The sequence below is a fragment of the Onychomys torridus genome, chromosome 22 (genome assembly GCF_903995425.1).
Source record: "Onychomys torridus chromosome 22, mOncTor1.1, whole genome shotgun sequence".
In the NCBI taxonomy this organism is placed as follows: domain Eukaryota; kingdom Metazoa; phylum Chordata; class Mammalia; order Rodentia; family Cricetidae; genus Onychomys; species Onychomys torridus.
Genome location: NC_050464.1, coordinates 5181811 through 5203696, shown reverse-complemented (window position 1 = coordinate 5203696; position 21886 = coordinate 5181811). Strand labels below are relative to the sequence as shown.

At 43.3% G+C, this 21886-nt stretch overlaps 1 protein-coding gene across 4 annotated transcripts in view; it reads left to right on the top strand.

Moving 5' to 3' along the window:
• Nucleotides 1-21886, top strand: part of Wasf3 (WASP family member 3) — a 97411-nt gene that overhangs the window by 50858 nt on the left and 24667 nt on the right. For all 4 annotated transcript variants that reach the window (XM_036171513.1, XM_036171516.1, XM_036171514.1 and 1 more), the window contains exon 3: nt 8986-9128. In XM_036171513.1, coding sequence (XP_036027406.1) covers nt 8996-9128 — 133 coding nt within the window. In that variant the 5' untranslated portion in view covers nt 8986-8995. The remainder of the gene's footprint in view (nt 1-8985; nt 9129-21886) is intronic.

Here is a 21886-nt window from a genome sequence, read left to right as displayed (position 1 = left end):
GTTCATCTGGTTTTCTTTGTCCTTCCAGGAAGGCTCTGTAATTCAGAATTTTTATTTATCATATTTAAAGTTTCACACTTCCTGAGACCTTGTGCAGGAATCCACTGGACCAGCTCGTGGGAACCACTGCCTCAGACAGGCACTTTTTATTGGCTTCATATTCAGTTTCTCTCGCATTGTGGGACATTGTGGGAGGGAGGGGTGTTAATTTTGTTAATTTGCAGAACGTAAGGTTTTATGCCTTTATCATGACCTGCTTAAGAAACCCGACTTGGCTTGTCCGGTAACCTTTGAACTCAGACTACCTCTCTCTTCATAGAGAGTGGACAAGACAGTAACTGCCGGCAGCAGCTCCTGTTGGCTCCTCCTCTGCTGTCTCCTCCCTTCACTGGTCCAATTGCAGCTGTGCTGGTTTCTGACCAGCACCCACATGCTGAGTCACCACTGTGAACACTAGGCTGGGGCTTCCGCTCCGCTCCGTCAGCTGGCCATGTGAGTCTGCATCTCCAGTGGAGACTGGGAGGTCTGACCATGATGCTCACAGGGTTCAGCTCTATCTCATGCACTGTTGCGGGTTCAAATTGGTAACTCAGCTGACAGAACTCCACTAATTCTGGGAATCCAACAAGACCTGGTGACACACCAAAAGCTTTGTACCAAGGGCCTTCTCTGAAGTGATGGCAGAGTCTATAATGTTAGTGAGGTTGTATAAGGAAGGAGGGTCTCAGCTAAAATTACACAAGAAATAAAGCTATCCGCCTGACCTAGGAGACAGGTGTTGTTTCCACAAGGATGTTACTTTAGTTCAGGAGATCGTTTGGCCTTGGATGCTTGATAGGTATTTTAGATAAATACGCCATTAGGAGTTTTTGGAAGCACACACAGCATACAAGAAAATCATTGTAGGAACCAGCTAATATATACACAAAAGCTAAAATATCACCAAGACTTCTCAAGCCATGGCTTGACCTTTGGAAAAGTCTTTGACTTTTCCAAGTAGTAGCTTTTGTAATAGTAGCTGGATTCCATTCCATTTTCCTGTGACCTGTAGCACACAGCAACTCTTATAAAGGAAAACATTTAATTGGGTGACTTACAGTACAGACGTTAAGTTCATTATCATCATTGTGGGAAACATGGTGGCCTGTAGTTCATTATCATCATCATGGTGGGAAAAGTGGAGCATCTTCACTTGTAGGAAAACAGGAAGTAGTCTGTCTCATTGGGCATGACTTGAGCATATGAGACCTCAAAGCCTGCTTCTGCAGTGACAAACTACCTCCAACAAGACCACACCTACTTGAACAAAGCCACATCTTCTAATAGTACCATTCCTTTGGGGCCATTTTTTTTCAAGCCACCACAGAGAGGACAGTCCATCACAGCCTTGACTAATGGATCCCATCCAGCATTCTAAGGTCAACATTCTAAGGTTCTCTGTAGAATTTATCTGTCACCCTTTGAAGACACAAACCTCCAGCTATCAGCCACCATGCATCCTTTCTGATTAGTCAGCATGATGCCCAGTGATGTCTTTCTTTCTTACTGGGCTCTGCCCTTCCGAGACTGGATTATGCCACTGTCTGCCCCTAGACACAGTTTGTTGCAGAGGAAGGATATACAGCGCCCCCTGGAGGTGTTTGGACTCAGCAGCATCTTATGTATCTATCTACATGTTCCCTCTGAGTCTTCAGGATGCCAGGTTTCATCTACTTCCTGGGGCCCAAATGCTGCTCCTGTCTTGGCTGGCAGACTTTCCCCATTCTAACTCCACAGGTCGATCTTTAGCCCACAGCTTCCCATTGTGTCTGTGCTGTAGGTACATACATGTCCTAAGAAGACTGCTTTTACCTGCCAGCAAGGCTTTATGGTTTTCATCCTTGTCCATGATCTGCTCATTTACAGCTTTCAGTCTCTCGTTGACTTTCCATGGGACAGGAGGACAGCTCATCTGTCACTGGCTGCCTTGCTCTTTTGTGGTTGGTGTCTCCTCTCTATCATTCAGAGGCCCCACCATGCACATTCCTCAACCAGGAATTTTCCAGGTTACCCAGTGAAATAGTCAGTAACTGAATCATACCACATGACAAGACTGCATGTTACCTATCAGCTAGGTCATCAGTCCCTCACCCTCACCTGCAGAGTGGTATTCAGGCAAGTCCTAAATCACCATTCTTGGGGTCACTGTGTTAGTTTTTGTCTGAGAAACCAAGGCCAAGATGTGATTGAGGAAGTCCCATCTGTGAAAAGGGGTGAGGTGGGGGCAGGGCGGATGTCACTGAGGAAGCCAGAACTCCAGGGAAGCGCAGGCCAGCCCTGCAGGGACAGAGTGTCCTCCCTGGACTGCCATCCTCCTGACAGGGTGATGCAGTAGAGGTGCGGGGACCCTGGCTTTTCCTGACTTTGCCAGTTGCTCAGGTATTGCATTCCAGTTTCTCTCTGCAGACTTTGTCGATCTGTCTCATGCAGTGAGGTCTGTCTGTCTCCTCCATTAAAGAGCACAGTCACTCCAAGCTGGGCATTGTGGTCCCACTTCCAGATTCCTAGGAGTCTGAGATCTAGTTCACAGTTGTGGGATCTAGGTTGTCTCGCTAAGTTGAGACCATTTTCCAGACAAGTGGGAGACATCAACCACACCGCTAACACTGATTAACAAAGCCCCCAGTAACCCATACAACTTTCACTGGCAACCTTTGCTTCACTCTTAGCAGACAGACAGACTTGAAAGCATGGTTTGATGCATTCTGGTTCTTCCAATAGAGACTCGTGCTGAGCTCTTCTGTGGGCAACAGTTAGATTAATCAACTGTTTGTCTTTGCCATTTGTAAAGCATTCCCAGGAGTAATGACCACCCCGACATTGGTTTTCCTTTCTCATTCTTGTTCTCAGTTAATTCAAGACTGAATTAGTGTCAGATAAAATAAAGGCAACCTGGGGAAAGTGTGCAAGGACTTCACACTGGCCCAGAAAGTGTTGCTTACAGTGGGATTGAAAACCTATTTACTGAAATTGCAGGTAGGGACTTCAGTCCCGTGTGTGTTGTCAGTGTTTTACACCTGTGTGGGAGCTTCAGCGAGAGAGACACAGGAGAAACAGTTGAGAGACTAGTCAAGGCTGAAATTCTAGAACAGCAGCCGGCAGGGGACCAAACAATACATAAGCACGTGGCTGACTAACCAGCAGACTCCTTTTTCCAGAATCAGGCTGTGCTGAGGGCATTCGTGGCATCGGAGTGAGCAGATTCTTAGACTCAGATCACTTTGGAGCACAGGCAGGAATGCATTTCAAGTGGGAAAAGAGGAAGTTTCAAGTTGCTGCAGTCTCAGCCGGCCTTGGGAGCGCGATCCTGTCTGGCCTCTGCTTCATGGTCCGCCATCATCCTCTTCAGAAGCCCTTGCCCTCTCTTCGCCTTTGTTGCTCTGTGATTTTTGTTTTCAGTTCTTGGGCAGTTTCGTACATGCACACACTGAAATTGTGTCATTTTCACATCTGTGTCTCACCCACCTCCCTGTCCTGCTGACATCTTCCTTCCCAACATGGCCCTTGGAACGTGTGTGTGTGTGTGTGTGTGTGTGTGTGTGTGTGTGTGTGTGTGTGTGTGCATGTGTGCGTCCCATGGAGTTAAATTAAGATTGCTTGCATGAACATCCATGGAGGTTATTCATGCATCATGGGCAATCCCATCACAGTCAGCCTTTCACCCCAGGACCCATTAGCTGCTCATACTCCCATAGTCTGTGAGGGATGGGCCTCACTGGCTCCTCCTCCACACATGATAGTACGGTGACCAGCCCAGTCCTGTGCAGGGTTTATGCAGGTAACCACAGCTGTGGTGAGTTCAGGAGTGCAAAGGCAGTGCCGTGACCAGACGCTGTTTTACATCACTCCTCCTGACCTCTGATGCTTAGATTCTTCCTGCTCCTCCTCCCGGGATGTTCTCCAGCCTTGGAGGGGGGTAGAGATAGCTTAAGGACCAGTCAGTGACTCTCAGCACTTTGATGAGTTGTGAGCTGCTGCATTCACCCCCATCATTGCAAAAAGGCGCTCCTCTGATGAAGGCTGAGAGCTGAACCAGGCTGTGGATATAAACACAAACATTTAGAAGGCAGTTCGTGTCCATTTACAAAACAGCAGTAGTGCGTTTTCTCCTGGGGCCTATGACATCACCAGCCACAGATTCTTGACCAGGTTTACAGTCGAGGCATGAGTCCCCTCCTATGGAAAGGGCCTCACATCTGAATAGAAAGAAAATTGATTATTCCCATAAAAGTTATGCTACTATTGCATCAGCAAGCATATCTAGCAGGTCGTTGTTGTAACCGGTCGAGTCCACAGCTGGGTAGAAACATTGGTGACCTTTCTCTGCCAGCAACTATCTAGTACCTTTTGGCACCGTGAGAGCTAGCCGCCAGGGAGGAACCTTCCAGCCACAAGTTGTGCAGACAGCTGTAGTGCAGCAGCTTCTGTGAGTGGTTGTCCAGGCTGGGTGAGTCATTTCTGCTCCTGAGTAACACTAGTTACCTCCTTGGTTCACCACGCTTGACTGTAGTGGTGTCCTTTGGTCTGTCTGCTTCCCTAATCTGGAGTGAGTGGATGTTTGTTCCCATCTCCTGGGATCAGTGCCACACAACACAGGCATACTAATGGGTTCTCTTCTTTTTTCTTCCTCATAAGGAACCCTAGTTTTGTAGTTCACTGTGATAACTTACCACCTTGTTTTAAATGATCCTCCCACAAGTAAACATTAATTCATAATAAATCTTTTACCCCTTTACTCAGAGACTTTACTATCTGGAATTTCATATTTTAACACACCCACATTGAACATGTACCTCTTCAATGATATTTTGCAAATAATGCTGAGAATTTTCTTGGGTCTGTCCTTCAGCCAACTGTTCTCATTACAATGAGAATAATAATTAAAATATAATCATTGTATATAGATGCAATTATTACAACCAGTTACTCTTTAGTGTTACTTCATACTAGTCAGTCTCCTGAGTGATTGATGTATGTGTGGAGGCACACACAGCCCCAGTTCCCCTTGGGGAAATGTCATTGTCCCCACTTTCTAGAAAGGCATCTGAAGTGCAGATGGGTGAAGTGATGTGCGTAGACACGTACCAGAATGGATGAGGTAGTTTGGTCTGAAATATCATCAGTGTGCTCAGTTGCCATCATGGGACACTAAGGCAAAAATAGCAAAGAACAAGCTGTGATTCAACAGAACTTTTCCTTAATTCCTCATGGCTTGACTCGCTCCTCCTCCTCCTCCTTCTCTTCCCCCACATAGTCTCTGTTGTGGACTTTTTGGAAGTTGGCTATCATGCATTCCCTAGGTTTAAGTTCATCAGTCACAGTCACAGAGAGTGCCCATGAGCCCTGAGATTGCTCAGCACCATGTCCTTGCAAGGTTTCATAACCCCCCAGACCTCTGCTTTATTGCCATCACAGTGGGCATGTCAACACTATGACTTAGCCAATGTCCGGCTTCTCTGCTAAAGCTCCCCTGGAGGAAGGTCTCTGCAGACCTTGCACATCTCTCCCCCACTGTCACATCCTCAGCACCTTGCATCTCATGGGTACCTGGAAGGTGATCAGAAGGTTACAGTTTTGGAGTCAGTGGACTCCAAGCTCATGAAGAGAGGAGGAAGAGAATCAAGGGTTAGTCCACATTGCGACTTTCTGGCTTCTGTCCATGCAGCATGCCATTTAGTTACTGTATTGGCTGACAGTACTGTTTGCTTCAGGTAATGGAAAACTCAACTACATGGGCTTAAACATAGGTTATTAATCTCCCTCGAGCCATAGGAATCCCAGATCAGTATGTCAAGACTGATTTAACTGCTAACGAGAGTCATCTATGTACTGGGCTTCTCTTCCTGGAAGTTGGAAAAGCAATAGGAGAAGCTTGTGAAATTGAAAATTCATCTCAGTGGTTGGATTTTCTAGTGTTACATAAGGAGCGATGTATGAAACTCATAAACCTCTTTCAATAAGTGTGCAGTTCTGATTGCATTTATAATTTATGTGTGGGGGCTGCAGTTAAGAGCACTGGCTGCTCTTCCAGAGGACTGGGTTCAATTCCCACATCTATATAATGGCTCACAACTGTTTATAACTCCAGCTCCAATGCCTCTTCTGGCCTCTGGGGGCACTGCACATACATGGTGCATCTGCAGACATGCAAGCAAACACTCATGCACATGAAATAAAACATTTGAAAAGTGTTTTAAAAACCAAAGAATCCCATCTCCTCTTGGGAAAGCAGTTCTTTGTTTAAAAATACGTAATATATTGTAGAGGGGAGACAGCTGGAAACGGGTCCTGTTGGGGAGCTCTTTCCTGCTGTGACTGCCTTTTATTGAAATCTGAGGCCCCAAAAGCTGGTTGAACATGTGTGCCTGGGGGACTATTGACAAGTGCTACTGCAGGGTGACCTGGCTGTCATTTTAGCAGGGAGACACCAGTGTCAGTGTTTATAGATTTTTTTTCATATGTTCCCTGGGGGAAATATCCCCGTCTCTGGGTAGGGAGTTTTCTGAGATGTAGTGTTCTGGGCAGTTAAGATGTTTGCTCTACGACTGTCTGCATTTCCCATCTCTATTCCTGTGCCCAGCATCATGCCGAGTGGGCGGAAGAGGGGATTCCCAACAAGGGAAGAAGGATCTTTAAGTGCATTTTTAAAAAGCCACTTTTTAAATTTCCTTGTATTCCATTCCCATTTCTTTAGTACCCAGTGCCCCTGATTCCTTAGCATTTGGTAGTGAGGGCAGGGAATGTTCTAGAGTTCAGGTAATACAGCCTCGTCTGTCTGCGATCTGGCTGTGCTTCATCTGGTCTTGTGGTGACTTCCCTTCTCTTGTTTTCAGTTCTGTGTCTGTCAGCTTTTCTTGGTGTGTTAGAAAATGCTGGAGTCAGTCATCAAAGAGGAAAGGCTAATTTGGCTCACAGTTCAGGGTTCCACCCCACAGTTGGTCGGCCTGTTGCATTGGGCCTTTGGTGAGGTAACGTGTCTTAGAGGCAATAGAGGGACAAACTGTTTAACCTCATTGCTAAGAACTTTGCAATGAGGGGCACGTGGCTAAAGTCTGCCAGCCTCCTTCAGTGGCACTCCTGAAATGTCCAAGCCCTGGACCCCATTTCTTCAAGTTTCTACCCTGCCCTCATCACATTGCCTCAGATACCAGGACTGTTACACTCAAGTCTTGGAAGGACATTGAAACCCAACAGTTGGTGTGCTTCTGTGTGTCCACATGTATGTTTAGTTTTCAAAGCATCATCCTTTATAATTGACTCAAACTTAAAATGACTCAAAAGCATTCAACAGTAGAATGTGTAAGTAAATTGTGGCATAGGCACAGCTGATGTGTAAAAACAAATGTTGAACAGCAAAGAAAGAAAGAAAGAAAGAATATGTAGTCTATTTTCATGAATACTCACAAATATTTCTGGACATTCCACAGAAGTATTAAAAACCCAAAAAGTGAAGGCTGTGGAGTCTTTTTTATTTTTAAAATGTTTTTAATTCTAGTAGAATTACATCATTCCCCCTTTCTTTTCTTTTAGTTGATAGCCTTGTTTTATTTGACTATTATTCTGTATATTCACCCTGCTGAGTCCATTTTTATTGATGTGTATATATGATTTCAAGGCTGACCACTTTGCATTGGACAATCAGTGTGGGGCTCATCCCTAAGAGAGGCTAATTCTTGTTCTCCCAGAAGTCACCAGTTGCTTTAGTTTGTTGTCTAGAGTGGAACCCTGCAAAATGTCCCCCTCCAATGTTGACATGTCCATTGACATTGCCACTGTTCCAGCCTTGTTTATGTGGCTGTTTCTAGAAGAGACTGTTTCATAGTAGAAGTCCTGGGATGCTGGCTCTTACAGTCTTTCTGCCCCTTCTTCTTTGATGTTCCCCGAGCCACAGATGCAGGAGCTGTGTGTACCCATTGTCTTGGATGAGCGGTGGTGGTTACACTTATCAGATTTAGAATGCAGTAAGGGATTACGCTGCTCTGGCAGTGGCAGTTGTAGACTCTTTTCTAAGGTCCGTGACCTCACTGGCCCCAGGAAGCTGGCTAGGTTTCCCTCCTGTTGTTATAAAGCAATGAAAATGAAATATACCAACTCTGATAAGTATTACAAACATTATATACAAGAAAAATCACAAGACTTGGTATGACTCCAGTTATATCACATCAATCAAAAAACTAAACCATATGATTAGAGGCTTCATACATAGGTGGTAAACTCAACAGAAAGGACTGGGGACACCTGCCAGACACTCAGGGTCTTGGGGAGTGAGGAAGGAACTGTGACCAGGAAGGGACATTCAGAGACCTTGCTGGCTGCCAGCAGTCCCCACCCAGTGGTAATAACAGGAGTACTGCAAAGCATCCTTGAGCATTGGGAGAGATATATAAAGGATTCTGTATGTATTTTGCTTTAACTAATACTAATGGGTTTGTTTTTGTTTTGTTTTTGAGACAGGGTCTTCTTTGTTTTTGAGACAGCTTTGGCTGTGCTGGAACTTGATTTGTAGACCAGGCTGGCCTCAAACTCATAGAGATCTGCCTGCTTCTGCCTCCCATGTGCTGGGATTAAAAGTGTGCACCGCCAAGCCCGGCTGTAATTTGTTTTTTGTTTTTTGTTTTTTGTTTTTCTGGCCTTTTTTCTTTTCTTTCTGCTGTCATTTTAGTGGAGAGGGAGAGAGGGAATGATTCGTGTGCCCAGGCTCTTGCCTGTACCGGGAACTCTAGTGTATTCTCCTATTAAAGGAGAATTCTATGTATATCTGAAATCTATGAAGTTTTAAGGTAACCAAACATGTATCGCCCAGCCAATTCTTTCACATAGGAATGAAAGACCAATTAAAATTCCTGGCCAAGAGTCCACTTCCAAAAAATATTAAAACTCCAGGTTTGTTTAAATGAAATCATGACCTTTTTTTTAAATGAACATATATATCTTTTTAATTTTTAGATTGTCAGCCATGCCTTTAGTGAAGAGGAATATCGAACCCCGGCACCTGTGCCGTGGGGCTCTGCCGGAAGGAATCACCAGTGAGCTTGAATGTGTAACTAATAGCACTCTTGCTGCAATCATCCGCCAGCTAAGCAGTCTGAGTAAGTCCCACCTTGTCCCCTGGTTATTGGCAGTATTTTGTGGACTTCACACCACCCAGTGGGTTTTGACTCAAGAGTGGCATCTGTGAAGATGAGAAGCCTCCTTCATCCGCCGTGGCCAATTAGTGTGTCTGCCCTAGGCTCCCGAAGCCTGCCTCTGCATTTAAAGTTGTCATCAGGAAAATATGAGCTTGCGTATCGCTAGAGAGGACCAAATGTGTAGACTTCACATGTTGTTAATTTTTAATGCCTTTTAAGAGGAACTTGATTGTAGATTAAATTTTTTTCTTTAGCGAACTGCCTTATTAAATTGACAGGACCAAGTTTTTTTGTTTTTGTTTTTGTTTTTGTTTTTTAACCTGTTTGGTTGAAAAGTAGTTAGCATAGCAGTGTAACAGTATGCTGTTGGCGTTCAACAGATATTTGCCCAATTCCAAATAGAAATAAACAGGTAAGCTGATTATTGCATGCATGTCACGTGTGTTGTACATATATGTAGTTGATTGATAATGGATGCACCCTTAAGGAAGGAAAGATTCCATCATTCTATCAATGAAGGTTAATATTAAATATCCAAGGGATTATTCTGGGGACTCAACTATGCATGAAAAGGCTTTTTTCTTCAAAGCTTTCTGAAATTATATATTTCTCCCACTTTGACTTTTCCGTCCTAACCTTCTTTTCTCACTTGTCTCCACTCTTCTTTAGTGATGACAGATTTTCACACTTAAAATCTGTAGGAACTGGTCAGAGCTAGAAAATCTCCATGAAATTCTATATTCTGGTAGCCTTAAGTACAGAAGGTAGATGTGTGTGTGTGTGTGTGTGTGCGTGTGCGTGTGTGTGTGCGTGTGTATGTGTGTGTGTGTGTGTGAGAGAGAGAGAGAGAGAGAGAGAGAAAGAGAGACGGGGGGGGGGGAGACTCATGTGTACCTTAATGTATTTATTTTGGAAAAGAGCTACTGCACATAACTATTTCTTTATAAGAATTATATTTGGTACTGATGTTTTTAAGGAGATTTGTAAATTATGGAAAACATAACTTGGAAATTGATTAACATGTATTTTGAAATAGATTTCCTCAGGAATCTAAGCTAATTACATTTGACTTTGGGGTAGTAGTTATTCATAGAATATATACATTTATATAATTACAGGAAAAAAATCTCTTGCAAGTTACTGATCGACACACATTTCTATTTGCTTTTGTGTATTTCTGCAAGTTTATTTTCTTGTTTGTAGCTAGAATGTCTTCTGACAAAGTATAAGTAATGAAAACTGACTTAAACTTACAAATGTAATAACCAGGCTACCCCTTGAACTGTGTTGTTCAGCAGAATGTTGTACTAATCAGGTTTATTCTGCATGTTTGGGTACAGTCCCGTGTAGCTTTCTCACCTGTTTCACTGCACACAGCTCTAGCGATCTGTACCCCCAACCCCTTCCCAGTGTGCCACACCCCTGTGCTTGAAACCTATAGATCTGCTAAAGACTCAAGAACATTCATAAAGCAGCTGCCCTTAGGGTAAGGATATTTCCCTGGTCCCAGGAAATCACAGATTATGGGCTTCCTTTAAATGTGGAGGGGGCAATAGAAAAATTGGTGCCAGAGTGTTTCCTATCAGCTCCCCTGCCTTTGAAGGTGGGGTACAGGTAGTCCTTAGAAGCTAAAGGCAGGGGAATGGACTCTCCTGAGCTCCCAAAGGAACAGCCTTGCTAATATCTCAACTTTAATCCTGTACAGACCAAGTCCATTCTAGACATCAGTCCTCCAAGTATAGGATAATATCTGTGGTTTAAAGCTGTCATTTGTGAATCCATCTGTTACTCTGGAGTGGATTTTGTTGTATTGCACAGGATCAGACACTTGGCACCACTGGGCACCACTGATCCTCTGTGGCCTCACAACTGGACCAGCAGTGGTACCTGTCTCTCCAGGACACTCAGTCCCTACCTACGTTCCCTCAGTGGCTCCCAAACCTCTGACTCCTCCAGACTCACTTGGAGAGCATTAAGACAAGATTCCAGGAAGCATCACATAGGTAGAGATTGAAACATGGAGCAGAGATGCCAGCCACCAAGTGCAGACCTGTGTGTCTGCATTTAAAAGATAATCTAGGCCAATCAATTCATTTTAGGAACTTTGAATGAAGAAACACAATGAATTATGGGACCTGCTGTTAAAATGTCATCCCAGGATAAGGAGCTGTGATGACCACCTGGGAATCCCAAGTTGCAGAGCAGACAGATCTGGAAAGAAGGCTGCAGTTAATGGTGTCTGTCTCTCCAGATAGGTCCACAGCTCCCCAAATAGCACCACCCACAGGGGAGCAAGTGAACAAAACCTTAGCCTGTGGGGGACTCTCTCATTCAAACACCACACTTACACTATGTTTCCAACTTGCCCTCCACCTTGCCCTGTGCAGTTCATTCTGCTTGGCTGCGTTGAATGTGCCCCAGCCCCCATTATGCTTCAGTCTGTGAGGAGTCTCTCCTCAGAGGGTTTTATTGGTGACTGAGTTCTAAGTGTGTGTATGATGGAGTGAGGGCTGCTCACCTCAGGTACTCGTCAGCAACTTTCTGACTATGAGGGTGGACAAGACTGCAGGCCAAGTGGAAGTAAGCAGCCTGATTTTGGTCACTTAGGCAATGGATAAGATGGCTTCCCATTGGGGTTTTTTCCCCTCCAAGGCATTTATGGCCAATCTCAGCCTCACTGCCCCCATCTCTGCACTCTGCACTGGCCGTCTGTCATTCTACCCAAGGAGTGGGCCACCGTGAGAAAGTGAGCTGTGTTAGCACCAGAATTGAATTTACGGTGTAATTTTTAAATGGGGTGGAGGAGATCAGTATTGCCTTTGTCACAGTGGGCTCCACTCCCATTATACTGTCACCAGGCTGGACAAAGTGGCACAGGGTTGTAACCTCAGCATCAGGAACTGGAGGCAGGAGGACCAGGTCAGAGTCATCCTTGAATGTACAGAGAGTCCCAGGCCTGCCTGACTCCATTAGACCCTGTCTTTCATGGTCTTGTCTTTTCTAATCATCATCAGAAGGCATTATTGTTTGTCTAGGTATGAAGGGGTTCTGGCTCAGGTCCTTTTGCGGTCTAGAGCAGTGTCTGCTCAAGTAGCCCGCCAAGCTGTACCCATCCCTCCAAATGTTCAGGGATTTATGATACACAGTTTTAGGAACGCATGAATTTGTCATTTTAGAATTTTTTTTTTCCAAATATTCCACTCTTTTTGATAAAGCCAAAGCAGAATCTTTTAAAACTTTCTTGGGTCTCTAACTATTGTTAAGACAATCCAGATGTAAAAGGATTATCTAACAGTTTCTAATTTCCTATCCAACCCCTCTTCCTCCTCCATCAATCCAACCCCTCTTCCTGTCTCCATCAATCCAACCCCTCTTCCTCCTCCATCAATCCAACCCCTCTTCTTCTTCCTCCACCAATCCAACCCCTCTTCCTGTCTCCATCAATCCAACCCCTCTTCCTCCTCCACCAATCCAACCCCTCTTCCTGTCTCCATCAATCCAACCCCTCTTCCTCCTCCACCAATCCAACCCCTCTTCCTGCCATCCACTGTTAACACTTTCAGGTGCAGTTCCGGATGGGCGATGTTCAGCACCTGGATTTCCTACAGGCGTGAGAGAAAGGCTATCTGACAGGCCATCATGGTGGGGGGTGTTAGTGGGAGCTAAAGGATTTGCCTTAATCTTACATTGGCCATCCCTCTCTGAGAGCATTTTCTTGTGGTTCTAGGATAGACAAAGACACCAGAAATCCCCCAAGGAATCTTGGTTGTCTGTTTGTTACTCACCTGGTCATTCTGATCCTCCTAAGTTTATTGGAAACTCATGAAAGTGAGAATTGACGGTACTGTTTAAAGCCTGAAGAGATTCTGGTCCTGTGTACTAAACAGAATCCAGAGCCCTGTTCTCTGTGTGCCTTTGGGCTGTCAGCACATTCCTTTTACAGCCTAATTGAACACCAGCTTTCAAGACAAAGGATTTTCGCAGCATTGTTTTTCAGTGGGGTTTTTAGGAAGCCTTTTCAATGAGAGGATATTGGCTGCTGCTACTAAGGTTAGGGACAGTCATAGGAAGGCACACTTATGACTTGAGCAGTGTTAGTATAAAAGTCAAAGGCCCACAAGCCTTTGGAGTTTATCCAGTAACATTTACAAAGAATTCATTATGAATTTTCAGATTATTTCTGAATGGCACTAACTTCCAATATAGGAGATTGGAAGAGTGGGTGAGGGAGCAAAGCCCTGCTAACACAGCTTTGGCTAACTCTGTGTTACTTGGTGTCCAGCTGAGGAGCGTTGAGGCATTTCCTTCGGATAATGACAGTCGGTTCTGCACACCAATTAACATGAAAGCGAGAATGCTTCTCCACTGTCTTCCTTGACTAATAGTCTCAGGCTGTTGCTCCTCTCAGCCGGCTGCTCAATTACAATTACAGTATCTTGCAATCAGCTACTTGCTGGTATTATAGTGTAATGTTTTTATAAGTTAAAACTTCATTAAAGCCAGAAACTTCCAAGAAAGATCCTTTTTAAAGAATGGAAAGATGAGCCCCTGAATAGAAGAAATATGTTTTGTCTAAGAGCACTGGCCACTCTGACAAGACCTGGATTCAGTTCCCAGCACCCACATGGCAGCCACAGCCATCTGTAAGTCTAGTTTAGGAGAACCTGACGCCCTCTTCTGGCCTCCACAAGCATTGCATGCATGCGGTGTACATACATACATGCAGGCAAACACTCATACACATAAAATAAAATATCCTTTTAAAAAGTGAATAAATAACAGTACCAAGGAAGAATGAGATAACAAATACACATGTAAGAAGATACTCAACACCGTTAGAATGTGATTTCAATATAATTTTCCTTTTAAAGAAAGAATAACATCAGGAGTCAATGTGAGCTGTGAGAGGAGTGATTGTTACTGAATTTCTCTTTGTTCTTGTGTTAATATTTCCCCTTCTTCCCTTTAGAATGTTCCCAAGATGTCACAAAGAAAGGAATTAGAACTTTAGTGTATCCTGCACGCGTGTGTGTGCACACACAGACACACACGTTATACTTTGTAGTATCAATTATATGTAAAAAATATAGCACAAAGTTATACAAAGTACACAATATACAACACTGCATCAGATGAAATCACTGATGATGCTTTGTGTATATCTTTGTAAGAATGACATCTCAGGCCTGGCAGTGGTGGCCCACGCCTTTAATCCCAGCACTCGGGAGGCAGAGCCAGGTGGATCTCTGTGAGTTCAAGGCCAGCCTGGTCTACAGAATGAGATCCAGGAAAGGTGCCAAAACTACACAGAGAAACCCTGTCTCAAAAAAAAAAAAAAAAAGAAAGAAAGAAAGAATTAATGAATGACATCTCCGTATACAAAATAGCCTATCCTTGCTACATAATATTTCTGTGGATTCTTTTAAGACACCTTTTTGATAGTTAAGAATTATTATGTACATAGAATTATTTAACCATTTGCACTGTTAGAATTCATGAGGCTTCTTTGTTGGGGGACATGATTATAAATTTATTTTACAAAACGTAACAGATCTTTGGGTGCTCTGGAAAAAAATGTTCTGCTATCTTAGTAGCCATTAACTTACTCTTAATGAGAAATAGTCTCTGCAGATGGCTTAGAATTCTATGAATTCATTCATTTAAAATCTGCCTTTCTGGGCGGTGGTGGCACACGCCTTTAATCCCAGCACTCAGGAGGCAGAGCCAGACTGATCTCTGTGAGTTCGAGGCCAGCCTGGGCTACAGAGTCAGTTCCAGGAAAGGCGCAAAGCTACACAGAGAAGTTCTGTCTCGGAAAAAAAAAAAATCTGCCTCTTTTCCTCAATCATTGCAGTCCTCTTAAAAGAGAGATCACCAAGTTAAAATAGTGAGGCTAAAATATATATAATTTAAGGGTAAATACACAGACTTAAAGACAATCATAGGAAGAAAATAAATCATTCAAATGCAATACATAGGAAAGCTGGTTTGGTTAATATCAGACGAGAGACTAGGAGAGAGATGAAGGGTTTCAAAGTGATAAAAAGGCCAAGAACATGGACCAGTCTTAAGTGTGCGTCTAGGGAAAACATTTCAAGATACAGGTATAAGTAAGAACTTTCTGAACAGTACTCCAGCAGCAAAGGAAATTACACAAAAAATTAACAAACGGGATTTCATATCATTAAAAAGCTTCTCTACAGCAAAGGCATGTAGCTGAAGTTTTCTCTGGTCCTGCTCAGCCCCACAGACCCCGCAGCCACTTATAAAATAATCACTCAGAAGCTTATATTAATTAAAACTGCTCAGCCATTAGCTCAGGCTTATTACTGACTAGCTCTTACACTTAAATTAACCCACAATTCTTATCTATATTTAGCCATGTGATTTGGTACGTTTTTTCAGTTCTGCCTTCTCATCTTGCTTCTTCTGTGTCTGTCTGGCAATTCCTGACTCAGCCTTCCTCTTCCCAGAATTCTCATCTCTTTGCCCTGCCTATCCTTCCTGCCTGGCTACTGGCCAATCAGCATTTTATTTATCAACCAATCAGAGCAACACATATTCAGAGCATACAGAATGACATCCCACAGCAAAGGCACCCCTCAGCAGATCAAACAGTCCAAGGAATGAGAGACTCTTTGGCAGCTACACTTCAGACAGAGCCTCACATCTTGATTTTACAGAGAACTGCAAATGTGAAACACCGAACGGTAAACCTCCAGTCAGTAAATGGATTGAAAGACAGTTTGTAAAAGAAGAAACACAAAGTGATTGTTCTGAAAAGTGTTCAACACCCTTCACCAACAGGGACATGTAGATCAAGGCTGTTGAGTGTCCCTCTTTCCCAGTCAGAATGGCAGTCATCCAGAAAACAAATGGCAGTGAGGACTGGTGACGGTGTGGGGGGAGAATGTTGTATGTGCTGCTAGTGGGAAGTAAACCAGCACAGTCGTTATAGAAACCAACATGGAAGTTTCTTGAAAACTAAACAGAACTATTACACAATCCAAGTATTCTACTCTGGGACGTAGTCTCTAAAGACTTCATGCCCTGCCACAAAGACATTTGGATATCTATGTTCATTGCTGGTCTGTTCAGATCCCACAGAACTGGAGTTGTAGGTGGTTGTGAGCTGCCTAACATGGGTGCTGGGAATCAAACTTGGGTCCTCTGCAAGAGCATTCACAATAGCATGAAAGTAGAATCCGCCTGGATGTCCAGGGACAGCTGAATGGATAATGAAAATATGTACACATACACAAAGAGTTTTATTCAGCTGTAAAAACAAATTATGAAATTTGAAGGAAAGTGGATGGATATGAAGATTACTGTATTAAGTAAGATGACCTAGATTCAGAAAGACAAAGATGGTATGTTCTCCCTAACATGCAGATCAAGTTTAATTTTCATGTATGCTTATAGAGATGGGTGTACTATGAGAAGTGTTGAGGAACAGTAACAGAACGCAAGTGGAATGAGGACATAAAAGAAGCTTCCAGGGTTAGGAGGGTCCAAGGGAGCAGAGTGGGGGAAGAGAGAGAAGACAAAATAAGTTATATTTGAAGATGATACAATAAAACCCAACTCAATATGTGCATATATATGTTACAGAGACAGAACAGTAAATTATCAATACAAGGAATGAAAATGTAGGGATCACTTCATACCTGATGATACGAAAGATAATATAGTCCAAAGGTTGAAAACATGCATCTGATAAGAGAGCTCCAAAGCACATTGAAGAAAAATAAACAGAACTAAGCAACTAGAGAGATGGTTGAGTGATTAAGAGCTCTCACTGCTCTTGCAGAGGACCCAGGTTCAATTCCCAGCACCCACGGGACAGCTCACAACCACCCGTACCTCCATCTGTGGGGAATCTGATGCCCTCTTCTGGTTTCTGTGGGCACTACACCAATGTACACATACTAATACATAGACACACAATTAAACAAACAAAAAACCCAGAATATTTTAAAAATAAAATAAGCAATACTAACAGGAGGAATACACAAGACACAAATAACAATTGGGGTATAATTTTAAAAAGGCCTAATTATTGAAATAAAATGTAGACAAAATAATTTATAATAATATAAATGTTCAAACAATACTAATCAGTTTGGCTTAACTGATCTTTGTATAGTAAATTCCCAAGCTGTAGGACATACATTTTCAAACAGGCAAGATGGCTGAGCAGATAGAGGTACTTCTTGCCAACCCCAGTGGCCTGAGTCTGGTAACTGGGAACTCATAGTGGGGGAAGGGAACTGGCTGCTACAAGTTGCCCTCTGACCTCACTATGTGCAGGACAGCATATACATGCATGCACATGTGCACATACTTTGAAATTTTTAAAAATTTATTTGTATGTATATGAGTGTTTTAACTGCATTTATTTCTGTGGACCACATATGTACAGTGCTCATGGAGGCCAGAAAAGGGCAGCAGATGCCCTGGAACTGGAGTTGCAAAAGGCTGTGAGCTACTATGTGGGTGCTGGGAACTGAATTAGATTCTGTGCAAGAGCAGCCAGTGCCCTTAACCTCTGAGCCATCACTCCAGCCCATATAAATGTTTTTCTTTTTTAAAGAATATACATTGTTGTAATTCCCAGGTAACATTCACCAGATGGAACATCCGCTAGAATATAGCAAATCTGTTGGAAGAGGTTCATATACAGAGTGTGATGATAATGAGGTGATAATTATCTTTAAGATAATTTTCAAATATTGGAAAATCAAGCAATAGTTTTTAAAGTATTCCCAGTAAAAGAAAAACCCAAGATGGTTATTCGAAACACATTCATAGTGGTAATGAACACAAAATGCCAGTGTCTTTGTGGGCTTTACTTATGGAAATCCAGGGTAAGTTGCTCAGTGATGCTGCTGTAATTTCTTCATTAATTAGTGTCTGTATTTTTAGACTTGCTGCTTCATATCTGCTCTTCCCACTTCACATGTACACTCATGAACTTGCTGTTTATTTCACTTATAAAACAAAAGAGAACTACATTCCCTCTGAGGAAATCAACCCTGGGTTGGCGTCTGTACTCTCACACTGTTCACCCTTCTTCACCGTGGATGTGATGTTCATGCATCTGTGGGATCCATTGCTGCCACTGAACCCACACACTCCTGTTCAGCTCTCTGTTCTGTATCATCTCCCATCACATGAAACCTAGTGCGAGTGCTCCCAGACCTCTTGATCATCCTCCCCATTTGCTGATTCTCTTCACAGCAAGGCTCCTTCAAGAACTCCTCAGGCTCAGCAGCCTCCACTCCCCTCCCTGTCTCCTGTTCCCACTCAGGTTTTGTCTGTACGATCTTTTGAAACTACATCAACATTTGCAGAGACTTCCAAGTGGCTGACCCCCTCAGTCTCACCCGCATTACCTGATGTGTTACTGATATTTGTTCATGGATAGCTTCCTGTCTGGAGAGACTGTCTACGCCTAGCATCTGGAACACTTCACTATGATGTTTCTCTTGGGATGGTCTCATCTTCCCATCCTCTCTGTTGGGACAAACACTCTAGGGACTGGCCATTAGAATTTTTTCCTCTCTTTCCAAACATTTGGGAAGCTACTCTGACAATATTTATGCTGTGACTTCAAAGTTTACATCTATAGTTGTGACCTCTCCCCTAGATTTTAAATTTATTTATACAACTACTCACTTGATATCATTGTTTAGGTGTCTCTCACAAGCACATCAGATTCAATGTGCCTGAAACACAAGTGTATAATTTCTACCTTTGCTGCTTCTTTCTCTCAAACCAAATGTCCACTCCATAGCAAAAGAGTTCAGTCGCTTTGAGAACAGATACGTACTTTGCACACCCACTCGCTCCCCTGCTGCCAGTATCCCCATCCCAGCCATCATCACCTTCCCTCTGGTGGACAGGACCATCATCTCACCTTGCTGACATTCCACCGCCCCCAAGGGCGGATATGAATTTCTCAGGTCCGCCACTCTCTGGGCCCAGCGACACTGCTGGCCTCCTTGGTGTTGCTCACACACACCAGGACCATTGTTGTCTTCTGTTGAACAGTTCTGCCCCAGATAGAACCCTCTGTGCTTCCGTTGATACACTTTACCCAAGGCCATGTGATGCACACACATATACATACAGGCAGAATGCCCATATACATAAAATAATTAAAGAATTCTCAGCTGTCAAATATGGGCAAAAATCCCTTTATAATCTTTCTATTTTGACACTTTGGGGACATTCTCTTAATCTGATGTTATTGGTTCGCAAGGTCCTGATAAACCCAGAAGCAGAACCTTTGTCAATAACAAATGCATAACTTGTAACTCCCTTAATACAGTCATGAACTCACTTCAGAATTACTTTACTTTGGCTCTTACTAGACTTGCTATATATATACTAGTAGAATTCAGCATTTCAGATCTTTTTGGAAAGTCGAAAACTGTAACAGCAACACTTTTTTCGTATTCACCAGAAAATATACTTCCTTCCATTTCCTTCCTTTTTAGCCACTTATCTGCTTTCTGCAGCTGAAAAACATTAATTACAGAAGTCTTTAATTTCTGTATCTTGTTATAAATCAAGAGCTTCTGAGTGGAAAGATACCATCAATTCCATGCTCTCCAAGTTGTTAAGTATTCATGGTAGAGGCTACATGTCATCTATCATTTTCTGCTCATATAGCATCTAACATAGAGTGAGCACGCGCATGTGAATGCATAAGCATGAACATGAGTGGGTGCATCTGCATGTGTGCTGTGTCTGTCCCTGTGTGTTCAGAACCATGAATGGTCAAGCACTAAACAAACTAGTGCCATTTGGTTATGTCACACATTCAGACATAGAGCACTGGTAGACTGGAGTTCCTCACACAGGGGCTGAGCCATGCTCTTCTTTCACATTCCCATGCCTGTTAAGGATTTTCAGGTGCCCCCAGCATAGTAGAAACATTTGATCCCTTTAGCTAATGTTCTCAACAAGTCTCAACAAGGCAGCATCTGTTGTGTACTTACTCATTAACAAGAAGACATTGGTCCAGTCCGTGTCTTTTCTCTTCAGTAGCCATTGGGAACCAGCTCTGTGTAAGTAGTGCGAAGTTCACATGCTCAGAAAGCTGGTGAGTTAAAAACAGCATTAGCTTTATGTGAGTCGGGAGTAAGATAAGCTTAGGTATCATGGGAACTCAGTGTTGATGTCTTACAGAAACCCTACCTTGTAGGGCTTGGTTTTAGGTTAACCAGCTCGTGATTCGGATCATGTTTTCATTCTTTAACTCCCAAACCTTCCAAACTCCCAGTGCTATTCCCAAGAGCAGTTCACTCATGACAACTGCTGACTTTGGTCACTAAGTTTGCTGTGGTGGCCACAGACCTGGTGGCTGCTTAGCATTCACAGGACAGCCTGGGTGTGTTTGTTCACAAAGTTTTCAATGGAAGCTATTATGTAAATCAGGAGCTGGGGAGTCAGTAGGAGCAGCTTGGCCCCCCCAGGGCAAGAAAGCACGTCCATCTCCTTAACTATAGTTGATAAACTGAATGTTCAGATGCAGCTTCCACTCTGCCAACAACCTGCCTCCTCAAGGCTTCCACATTGTTAGTTTTAATTGTGACAAATATGGATACCATAAAATTGACCATTGTTTGTAGTGGGAACCTGTTCCATATATGACCTTGAGGTCCCAGCCCTTAGGGCATGGCCTGAGCTAGCTTAAGACCTAAGGGGCACATATGCAGGACATTTTCTTCTCTCCCTGGCTGGCTTGGATGGTGGGGACTGACCCAGGCAGCAGAAGCAGCGTAGGACCGGCCATCAGCCTTCCAGGACTCTGTGACAGATTTGCCTTATTCTGTTTGGTAGTTGTTCTTCTCAATATAAATAATAAATAATTCCTTCATCAGTATCTATGGATTCTCTGCAATATCTGGCACCCAACCCAATTACAACTTATAACCAACCCCTAACAGATGACAATTATCCATAACCCTGAGAAAATAAAACCTTTTTGGAGAGGGGGTGTCATTTTCTTAAAATTGCTTCATTAAACTACCCATGCACCCCCTTCCCCAAGTCCATGGTAACCACCATTCTACTTTGTGTCTGAATTTGTCTGTTCTATAATGTCTGTGCATGAAATCATGCAGGATTGCCTTTCTGTGACCATCTTGTTTCACTTAGCATAGTGTGCTTGAGAATCATCCATGTTGTGGAATGTGCTAGAATTCACTGCTTTCTAAAGATGAATATTCTCCTTCATCATCCATTTATCTATTGATGAATGCATGAGTTGCTTTTACCTCTTAGCCATACTGAATACTGCTCCTGTGAACATGTGTGTACAAACATCTGTTTCTATTATTTTTATTTTTTTTTATGTGTATGAGGAGCCCTTGGAAGTGGAGTTACAGGTGGTGTCAGCTGCCACGTGGGTGCTAGGAACTGAGCTTGGGTCCTCTGAAAGAGCAGAAAGTGCTTTTTTTGTTTTGTTTTGTTTTTCAAGACAGGGTTTCTCTGTAGTTTTGGTGCCTGTCCTAGATCTCCCTCTGTAGACCAGGCTGGCCTTGAACTCACATAAATCCACCTGGCTCTGCCTCTGGAGTGCTGAGATTAAAGGTGTGAGCCACCACCATCCAGCTCAGAAAGTTCTCTTAATGAACAAACCATCTCTCCAGTTCATTAAAATTTTATTTGACAGACAGACAGCTGATTTTCTGGGCTGTGCTCAAGTG